The sequence below is a fragment of the Oxyura jamaicensis genome, assembly GCF_011077185.1.
Source record: "Oxyura jamaicensis isolate SHBP4307 breed ruddy duck chromosome Z unlocalized genomic scaffold, BPBGC_Ojam_1.0 oxyZ_random_OJ69869, whole genome shotgun sequence".
NCBI lineage: Eukaryota > Metazoa > Chordata > Aves > Anseriformes > Anatidae > Oxyura > Oxyura jamaicensis.
The window spans coordinates 4,697-16,105 of record NW_023305544.1 but is presented as its reverse complement, the minus strand read 5'-3'; the positions used below and the strand labels follow the sequence as shown (position 1 = coordinate 16,105).

General features: G+C 34.7%; 1 protein-coding gene across 2 annotated transcripts; it reads left to right on the top strand.

Moving 5' to 3' along the window:
- Positions 1–4,234: 4,234 nt before the first annotated feature.
- Positions 4,235–11,195, top strand: LOC118158691 (potassium/sodium hyperpolarization-activated cyclic nucleotide-gated channel 1-like). Of its 2 annotated transcripts, none has more exons than XM_035313362.1 (2): positions 4,235–6,056; positions 7,981–11,195. In XM_035313362.1, exons 1-2 carry the CDS (start codon positions 5,876–5,878, stop codon positions 8,790–8,792), a joined length of 993 nt encoding a protein of 330 aa, XP_035169253.1. In that variant the 5' UTR covers positions 4,235–5,875; the 3' UTR covers positions 8,793–11,195. The 2 variants fall into 2 exon arrangements, with proteins under 2 accessions (XP_035169253.1, XP_035169254.1); XM_035313363.1 differs by lacking the exon at positions 4,235–6,056 and adding an exon at positions 7,459–7,904 and having other exon boundaries at positions 7,942–11,195.
- The last annotated feature ends 214 nt before the right edge of the window (positions 11,196–11,409 follow it).

Sequence of the window (11,409 nt, the reverse complement as noted above, 5' to 3'; positions counted from 1 at the left end):
ATTTTAGTGTCTTTAAAAAAAGCATCATCTCCCTGGGTTGTCTGCTTTGTGCACTCATGACTACATAATAAAAGAGACAAAAACAAACAAACAACAAAAAAATAGTAAATATTGAGATAGATGTATTTGATGTTTTATAGAATTTTAAAAAGAAAAAAAAAGGAACATACAGAAATGCATGTTAAAGCAATCCCATATTTGTCATACCAAACATTTTCCCTTGGTTTTCTGTATTGGAGACACTCAGATCAATACAGAAATGGAAAATTGTTCCATTACTTAAAGGCATGATATATTAGAATTTATTTATTTATTTATTTATTGCTTTAAGCTTAAATGCCCCTTTGCTAAAGAGAAGGTGTCATTCATTACCTGTTTTGAAGTAGGAAGCAGCATGCCCCAGGCTGAAGGTTGCAGACCCTAGTTGCGATTAGCACACCAAGATGCCCACTGGCTAGTTTCTGGTCAGTGGATAACTTCATTCTTGAGAGAAATCAAGAAATGTTTGTCTTAGTACCATGACAGAGTTGCTGTTACTAAGAGTTGGATTAGAAAGGGAGAATAACCTAAAATTTGTTGTTCTTGAGAACTTGTTTCAAAGACTTCACACAATTAAAAAAGATTACAAGACTAGCTATAAAAAGGTATGAAAGTACAGGTGGATGGAAAGAGCTGTCACACATCTACGTTCTGTAGATGTACGTTCTGTAACAGTTTAGTAACTCATTACTCTCTATAAAATAAAAAATATTCTAATCTGCTGTCCCATTCTCATTAAGTATTCCCAAATAAGTTTGACTGACTGACCCAAACATTTGAATAGCTTTGATTTTCTATCTTTCTTCTGCTGCTGAAAGTTGCCAGATGGTCTGAATAGCTGCTTTCCCATTTGCACAGCAATGTATATGCCCGCTACATGATGAAAACAAGTTTCCTGCTGAGGAACAGAAGCAATAGTCAGCTGTCCTCAGCTGGAAGGACACTTCATCAGATCTTGTAATGTTGAATCTGACAGATTAGGGGAAACCTGCTATAGCTTTGGAAAGGGCAAAGCTGTTAATAAATTTCTGTAGTTCACAAATGCATAGAAATTGCTAATTATTTTTACTTTATTATAATACGAAGAGCAGTATATGGCTAACATACTAGTTATCTAAGCTGCTCATTACTACAAAAGAAAAAAAATAAAAATGTACCGAGTAAATTTAATTTTTGCTTTAATTCTGTAATCTCTGTCCTTGCAAAACAAAGCTATGCATACAATATTAATTCATTATAGCATTGCATTTTCAAATAATACTATCTACTACACTGAAGTAAGAAATATATTCCACCAAGACAGGACCAGACTGGTATCCTTTAATGAACCGGGTAGCAACTTAATTCCTATCTCTTTCCTTTATCACCACAGTTTGTCTGATAGTGAACACATTTTGTTTGCAAGGGAATTTTTATTGTTATTTGAACTTTTGAATTTTATTTTCAATCTGTAATCAAATGCTAAGGTGGCATAAAAATTTTAGTATTATATTTGGAGTAAAATTTATGTGCAAAATGAACTGACAGATAAAGGATAAGTGCCACACTGTCAGCTGAGCTGTATTGATTCCCAGAGAGAAAGAAAAGAGTTTTCATAGATCTGTATAAACTGGAAACAGGAAATTATTGGTAGGATATTGTCCATGGAATGGGCAATCCAATGAAGAATAGGAAGGATGTGAGTTGAACTACTCCCACAGTCTGTTATTTGCTTGAAGAACAAAATCCCACAGCAAAACAGGGGAGGGGAGAAATTAGCACCTACAGTGGTATATAGTCTGAAAGATATAGTCTGAAAGAACTGTGAACATGATCACAGTGAGTGCCAAAACTGTGGTTCTTTAAAAAGTTTTACTAATCCTAATTATTTAAGAATCATCTTACTGGACGAGTCACTCACCCTAACTCATTCAGGCTTTCCCAAAATCAGTCTTCCTTAGTGCTGTCTTTCGAGTGCATATAACTTCCTGTACAAAATATTTTGCTACACCAATGAAAATATAAAATACTATATATATGTGCCCTATTTTAGTTCAATTTTTATTAAATATGGAGTGTAAGAACAAGCGAATGTTTTTATCATTGTTTAGTGCTTTGAAATAGTAATTTTTCATTAGTATAGTGGTTTACATTTGTTTTAGACTGTTCTAGGGAACGGTTGTCCAAAGAGGCTAAATAAAAAAAGTAAACAATAAAAAATAAAAATTATAAAAAACTTTACTAAAAGTAAAGCTTCAATTAAATTTGAATTACAGGTAAATTATACCTAATATATAACTATTAATTGAAATTGAATACATTCTTACGTTTGGAAAAGCAAGAAAGAAGTATTTAATACTTTCAAACTGACATCACAAAGGCAATGCACCATGCCAGCCAGCTGCAGACGCAAATATTAGTAATATGCTGCAGCAGCTTTCTTTTTATGCTTTGTCCAAACCATTTGAAAATAGTGTGCCCTTTGTGTTGTACTGCACACTCCTGTGCTATTGTTTGTTTTTCATAGACCATTTAAATCAACTAAACATCAAGGAGAGCATGATTGCTGAGGACACCTGGTGCATTGATGTCATTAAGACACATTTTTAATAAATCATGGATATTTTCATTACATTGTTCTGTTGAAGTCTCCAGTTTATGAATTCATTAAGGAGAAAAAAAAAGAAAAAAAGAAAAAAAAGTTTATTATTTCTTATTTATTTAAAAGTCACTAGTTTTTCATAGGAGCAATTTTTTACATTATGTTCCTGCTCTCCAGTCCAAGTAAATGAGATTTCATATTTTAATTGTTTTATTATGCTAGAGAATTTGTTCCAAAGAAATAGCCAAAAGATTAAATGAACTCAAATACAGGACACGTGCAATTAATATACATATTAGTCTTGTGGCCAGAGTGCAAATGATGCCATCAATATGCATATCAAAGCAATACAGATGATAAATCAGTGACTATAAAACAAATCAGTAAAGAAACATTGTTGGAAATGCATTATGTCCATCAAATGAAGGTTGAACTACAATTCATCTTTTGAATGAGTCTGCTCAACTGGAGCTGAGAACATGAAGCTGTTCCTGTTTCATGGAGCAGCAAGGCTCCATAATGGATCCCTTGATCCCTTCCAGAATCCAGGACATTTCTCCTATCTTTTCTTTCATGTTGTATCTAACTAAATTACTTTATTACTGATATGAAGAACTTTCCAAAGAGATGTTCTTCAGCCAGAAGTTGTGGGTTGACATAGGATTTGCAGCATATTATGTATAGTTTACATAGTGATTCTTTCTCGTCTTCTTACTTCACAAGAATAACAAGAGGAAAGGAGGGCAGGAAAATAACATCCATGAATTCCATTGCTCCATTGTCCTGTGATTAAATCTAACATTGTTTTTAATGGTGTCTTCCCATGAAATCTAACATTGTTTTTAATGGTGTCTTCCTATCATTCTTTTTGAAGTAATCTAAAATACAGTGTTCTGTCAATAATGATGAAAGAATTATTTTTACACTGTTCAGAATACTTAATATTCACAGTCAGTGTTTGCTTTGTTTGGGGTGTATGATGTTTCATAGGCTCAATTATTTTTCTTCGTTCAGTATAGTGGAAGATATCTCATTATGCCTTTAGTATTGTTTGAAGCTATTTTAAGTGAAGATCAAGAGGTAATCATAAATCACACATTTTCCAGACAGTTATTTATAAATTCAACCATATATTAAAAAAGGTCTGTGTGATAATTAAAGTGTATCTTAGGAAATGGAGTGGGTATTCACTGCATTTAACTACTCCCTTTGGGCAAAGTGTCCTTCTCGCTCGTGTAACTACAATGCAGTGAGTGCAATCAAAGGAGAAGGGGTCAGGATGTGTTAGGGGATGGAAGAAGAAAGGACTGACTTCTGTTTGCTCTTTACAACAAATCATCATTTTTCTTGGGTAACATGTCTTCTGAGGGACATTGGGTCAAGACTTTTACAATAGGCATTAGTCTATAAATTCTCCCCAGAGCTATAGGGGTTCAAGTACATTCTATGGTAGTACTGGATACATATTAATGTCCTTTGATTTATCCACTGTTATTTAAGCATCTTAGCCACTAAGCCTTCAGGGTTAAGTAGCATGTGGAAATTCTTCAACCAGAAGTATCAGAGAAAAAATAAATAAATAAATAAATAAAAATAATCAGGGTTCTTTAAATTCAAATGAATTTAAAAAATAAATAAATGTGTTCTGTTATAGACATCCAGTAAAAGAAATAACTATACTAGCACTTTGTACATTTGAGGTAATGCTGCAGAATTTCCTATTCTTACTAATGAAAAAAATTTGTATTTCCACACTGCATTGAGAATGATAGTTTGTTATTAATACACAAGCATGGTAGGAAACAGTTTCCTGACCCACTTCCAGTATTTAAATATTAACAGATAGGAACTCAATGCTCTTAACTGCTAGAACTAGGTAGGGAAACTATCTCCCACCCTGTCTGAGCTGTACAATTCAGAATATTTCTACATGTTTTCTCATTCTCAAACTTGAAAATGGAAACAGCTCAAACACTTCTTTTTGCAATTGACCTTTTCATTTTAGTCTGTACTGTAACGTGAATTAACTGGAATGCTTGAGAAAAACACCAGTTGTGATCTAAAGGAAAACACATTTTAGGGAATAAGGGTGGATAGACAATTTGAAAGAAGTTTCCAAATTGTTTCTAATTTCAAAGTCTCATGCAAACAACCTTACTTGTAGCTGAATATAAAGAATATTTCTAACTGAATCCATTGTATTTCATACTGTGTTAAATGTTCTTTTATTTTAGGTAATAGTAAATCTCCTGTAAACTTTGCTAATGTAGATCTTCATTGAAAACAGGGGTGGATTCAAGGAAAAGAATGATCACATATCTATTTTAGAAGTGAGATATCTTCAATACACTGAGTTTGACATTTTTACAAACATATCAGGTCTTACATAACATGTCTGAATATCAAAGACACAGTTCCATTAGATGGATTTATGCATCTCTCTCATTGTGCCCCATATGTTTTTTTCTGTTACAATCCTCTAACACTGCCTTAGGCCTTTATCCAGAAAACCTTTTCCTGTGGGTTCAAGAATAAACAGTTGCAAGATGGGCTGTTTCTTGGGACCCTGCATGTAGATTCAGTCCCCTCTCTTCCATAATGATGAATTCCTGTTGGAGATACTCTCAAAGCAAGCCTGCTAGATTAATCAAGTGGAGTAAAGAGAGGTTGAAAGGGATCTGCTGTTCAGCCAAATAAGAAAAAAAAAAAAAAAAAAGTCTAAAATCCTAATTTTCATCTCCCCAAATACCTATGATGTAAAACCAAACAGAAAACATTTTCATGTTTGAAACATTTTTTATTAAAGCAGTTCTTACATTCAGATATCATGTATTAAAATAGTTGAGAAAATCTGCTGAATGATTAAAGGAATTGATTTTCTCTGTCAGCTCTGTTATTTCAAAAATAACAATAATTTAAAAATCAATAGATTCACTTGTGTTACTTGAATCAGCAAGCTGTGTTTGACAGCTGCTGGATCATTTTTTTACAACTTGAACTGATTTTTTTTTTGTGAAGGGCCCAATAAAATCAGAGTGTAGACTGAGAAAACCTATAAGCAGGGCTTTTAAAGGAGATAAGTTCTTTTTTCATAGTAGCAGAGATAGAATCAAACGCCTTCAGAACAGCCCATGCAACCTTGTGCAAATAGCAAGAGAAAAAGTGCCACTGAGTAGTTGTTGTTAGCATTGAGTCAATTCTTAACTTCTAAGTTTCTCACAGTTCACTAAATTCTTTGTTTCCTGCATGCAATGAATGTTTCTCTCCCCAGAGATTTGCCTTTTGACCAAGGGCCGTCGAACTGCCAGTGTACGAGCAGACACGTACTGTCGCCTCTACTCCCTCTCAGTGGACAACTTCAATGAGGTTCTGGAAGAGTACCCCATGATGAGAAGAGCCTTTGAAACAGTGGCAATTGATAGACTTGACAGAATAGGTATTTTTATTTTTCCAGTTTTGAAATTCATACAATCTTTCTACATTTTCTTTTCCTAGAGTTGAAGGATAATGTGCCAAGATTAAATTTTTCTTAAAAAAAAAAATAATAATAATAAAAAAAAATCTGTTACATTGAAGTAGATGCTGTGTTGATCTATAAATAAGATGTGATCAGATAAGAAATTCTGAAAGTTCACTTTTAAGTAATAAAAAGTTTTGAATTTTAGAGAGCTCTCAATCTTCTCTGAGGATTATTTTGTACAGTTTAATTATCATTAGCATTATTTATCAATCCTGTATATTTCTTTTTCTGACTTCAGCAATTCATGGGATTTATGAAGTTTAGGGAGCAGTACATGACATATTCCTACATAAACAGTTTAGAGATGGCATCTATAACACTGAGAAGAGCTGAAGTCTCTCAGCACTCTCAAAACCTGTGTTTCTTGAAGTGAGCTAATCCTTTGCAGCAGAAATCTCATTTTCCTCACAACATGGGCTCTGGTAGCATTTATAGCTGCACACTGGAGTAACTCAGATCAGCTTGTAATGAAAAAAGCAGGCCAAGGATATCTGAGTGGAAGGTGGAATCGTATGGCAGATCATCAAAACAGAATTGCTGTTGTGCAACTAGCCATTCTGGACCTCTCTAATAAAACATATTAGATAAAATACATGGCCTTAGATAGAAAGAAATGCATTCTGATCATCGTTATTGACACTGGTTTTAAAATGCAGCTATTCATATAAAATCATTTATTCTGATTGTTGTTTCCTCAGCCTCACAAGAAAATTCTAAAATTTTATCCACATCACTCTTTTTCAATACAGATAAGTCTGCAGTTTCTTCAAAGGGAATAGGGAACAACTTTCAGTGCATTGTCATTATGCTATCTATTCTAAACTGAAAATGTGATTTGGAAGAAAACATATTTGTGTTTTCTTTAACATAGTAAGAGCAAAAAATTAAATACATATATATATATAGTTTTCTAACACTGAATAGATCTATTTTATTATTTTGCAATTTCTGAGTACTCGGTGCATTTATTTATCTTATTAAGACTTTACAAACTCATAAAATTTGTCTTCCAATGCTTTCTGGAAATGTAGTCCAACTCTTAAGTGATATGTGCTTCAATAATACTAGTAGTAAAGTGCAGTCTGCTTGGATCATTAATCCAGTCTGAAGTGCTGTGTTTACAATACAAAATCTACACAGAACAAAAGTTAAAATGTGAATTTTTTTTTCTTTAAAAAAAAAAAAAAAAAAAAAAAAAAAAAAAAGTGCAGTTGTATTCCTATGTGTCTGATGACACAAAATAGGATCTGTGTCTTGCAGACACTAATAGCATCAAGAAAATGTCAGGACACAGAGAAAACAACACTACGCAGTATACAACAAGCTTTATTGTGTAAACAAGTTTCACATTAGCAGTGAGATCATATCAGTTCACAAGCATTTGAAAGCACAATTTCTTTTAAACTAGTGGTCACTAGTTACTAATAGCTAGTAATTAGTTCCATGGAATGTACTAAATGGAAAATGTATTTGTAACTTACGTAACAGTTTAGTGGAAATTAGGACAGTTTTGCAGAAAGAAGAATGTTATTCATGCAGAGCCTGGTGGCCTTTTCAACCTTGTTGTTCGGTAGATTACCATGGTTACATATTAAAATAATTGCAATAATGGCAATGCACTGCAAGTGAAGGAGCACAGAAATTTCAGGTGTCTCTGAACATTATGGCACTATTAAAGCTTGCAGTTCTGGTGTAGAGAGGGGGAACCATGTCTGGGTGAAGGCGATGCTCATGCAAGCCTCAGCAAAAGAGCTGAAATGTAAAGTAAGCTGAAATGTAAAGCAAAAGAGCTGAAATGTAAGTATGTCAGGCTGGCTAAGTCTTCTGCTTGTCTGTGCAGGGAAGAAGAATTCAATCCTCCTCCAGAAGTTTCAGAAGGACCTCAACACAGGGGTTTTCAACAACCAGGAGAATGAGATCTTGAAGCAGATTGTCAAGCATGACAGGGAGATGGTGCAGACCATTGCCCCAGTGAGCCTGCAGCAGATGTCTGTGCTGAACTCCAGCACCTCTGCCACCTCCTCATCACGCATCAGGACACAGTCCCCTCCTGTTTACACCACTGGCAGCCTGTCCCATGGAAACCTGCACTCCCCCTCACCCAGCACACAGACACCCCAGCAAGCTGTCATCCTCTCACCCTGCTCCTACACAACTGCCGTCTGCAGCCCGCCTGTACAGAGTCCCCTGGCCGGCCGAACTTTCCAGTATGCCTCGCCGACAGCATCACAGCTCTCCCTCATGCAGCAGCAGCCACAGGCACCCCAGCCACCACCAGGTGCTGCACCCAAGAATGAGGTCCACAAGAGCACCCAGGCCCTCCACAACACCAACCTGAGCCGGGAGGTGCGGCCCCTCTCTGCCTCACAGCCCTCCCTGCCCCATGAGATCTCCACCCTGATCTCCAGGCCACACCCCACCGTGGGGGAGTCCCTGGCCTCCCTCCCGCAGCCTGCCCCTGGTGCCAGTGTGCCGCCGGCCAGCAGGGCCACTGTCCCCCAGCGGGTTTCACTCTTCCGACAGATGTCCTCGGGAGCCATCCCCCCGAACCGGGGGGCAGTGCCACCCACAACACCCCTGCAAAGGGATTCTTCTGCAGTCTTAAGCACAGAGTCGGAGGGAGACAAACCAAGGTTCGCATCAAACTTATGATCCCTGGTGACTACGAGAAACAGACTTGCAGCAAACTGAGAGCCGTCCCAGGAACTGTTTTAGCCTGTTTCCTCGTGTATCCTAGCAGTCTACTTATGAGAAAAAAATACTTTAGACAGCTTTGCCCTACATAACGAATGTAAATATATATATATATATGGTATATATATATATATCAAAAAAAGGATTAAGAAAACTTGTTTGAATTCGTGTCTTCCTTTCTTGCAATCATTAAAGAAGTCTAAATTATTCTGTAATATTATTTATTTATAACATGTTGACTTTAAAACCAGTCTAACAGATTTCTTTGTTCACAAGGTTTCCCATTTTCATGGGAAAATTGTCAACATAGTAACAAATTTCAAACAAGTATAAAACAATCAATCTAACTAAAACATAGCACTGACCAAGTGGTATTCTGAAAACATTGTTATTTCATTTATTCATATACATTGTTAATAATTTTTCATGAAGAGTTCAGTTACTTCCAATTGCAATTCCTATTTTTTGTGCTTTCCATTCAGAATTAGATAGACAAACCAAGGCTGGCACTAGCACTCCTCTGGATAGATTGTAACCTCACACCATATCAACCCTTCTGTTGTTTCAGTAAACTGGGTGGACTTCAGTCTTCATATTGCTAAAGACTTTTACAAAGACTATAAGTATTGCCATTGTAAATACCTTTTTAGACCCAAATAAAAATAACTGCTGTGTGGTGTACCATTGCAAGGTATTTGTTTAGGAATTTAGGTTCAGCTCTTCACTTCAAAATTTACAGTTTTAAAATTTGTTAAAGCTAAGTGCAACACAACTGTTGAATTGTAATGCAATGGCTTAAAACCTACAATGTTACTTTTACATGCAATGTTTTATGCAAAATTGTACGCTTGATCCTGCAAATTGCTTGTACTTCACCAATACCATCGCTTTTCTTCTCCTTGCCCTAAATAGCATCCAAAAATATTCCATGCATGCTTTGGGAGAAAAAAATAATAATAATAATTAAAAAAATAAAAATAAAAATAAAAATAGGTTCAGTCGGCTATTATAGGAAAAGACTTTTATGGTATCTTAGGAAATAATAACCATTCATTGATTATGTCTACCTTAAAATTCCTATAATGCTGACTTTGAATCTCTGGTTTAAGTTTAGAAGTGAGGTCTTTCATTTAAAGGATTATGTGTAATCCACAGCTTGATCTAGGCTTTCAGGTGCTTTCTGTGTTTTCACTGTAGTTTTGTAGTTGACTGTGGTGTTAATTTAAAAAAAAAAATAAAAATAATAATAAAAAAATAAATATAATATAGCATCAAGTCTGTCTGGAAATGCACGATTTGCTCTGTGTATATTGTAATTAAATGGATAATGTATTCTAAGGCATGTAGTGTCAAACATAGCCCTTAGGTACGAGGTTTATTATTTTTTATGTCTTCAAAACTGAATGGAAGTTGTGACAGAAAGCAGGGTTAAAGCATACCGTTTTGTGAACGTTTTGTTTTGTTTGCTCAGATCTTCATGTTATCCACAAAAAAAAAAAAAAAAAAAAAAAAAAAGTTCTTTCATAGTCATTTGTGCCTGATTTGTCACATTTAATAGAGATTGAAACTAAATGTGTAATAATTTAACTCATTGAAAAATCAGCATTATAGCATTATGGATATGATAAAAGCATTAAAAGCATATATTCTGTTTCTTAAAACTCAGCTGATTCATGTTAAGGAAGTGAATGCAAAGGAATTCTTCTTTTCCCATTAATGCTGAGTTTCACAATGCACAGAAAAATTAAATAACATCACAAACTACGTAATGCAGTGAATCCAGATGTACTTGAGAGCCAAGTAAATATTCTAAAGCTAACAGAGCTTGAACCCATGCTGCCTGTTATGCCTTTTAGTAAAGTGGTACATCAAATAAAAATTAATATATATATATATTTTTTCCAGTTTCTGCTGACTCCCACTCACCGGTGAAAATCAATGTAATTAACCCATTAACATGCTGCTGCCATTAGTCCAAGTGGCCCAGAGTAGTATACGAGGAAGTGGTTGTTTAAACATGTTTGGAACATTATGGATACGCTGCAAGACCATTTATTTCTCAGTATAATACCCCCCACATATTATTTTAATACTAACAAATTCTGTCAGTTAATTAAGATCATGTTCTGATCTTTCAAACTGTATAAGGTTTACATTTAATAGGAGAAATGGGGTTAGTAGTGAAATATTTTTATATATATATTTATTTTATTTTAAGCACTATGAAGAAATATTAATTCACATGGTCTTTCAGTGAAACCATAAATAATTTTTAATGACTTTGTAATAGAGTGGACAATATCTAGGCTTTGTATGTTAATTAAAAAAAAAAAAAGTGGTACAGGGTATAAAATTATATACGTATATATATAATGTATGTATGAATGTATATATACTTAGATTAAGAACCAAATGACTCACATTCCTGTAATATAAAGGTCCATTGCTAGTTTCTGAACTGAACTATTTTGTCTGTACATACCTAAGCGCATAAATATGAAATCTCACATCTGTACAAGATGAAATGTATTAACGAAAAGGTTGGATCTTACTGCTGCTGGGAAGACTATAGATC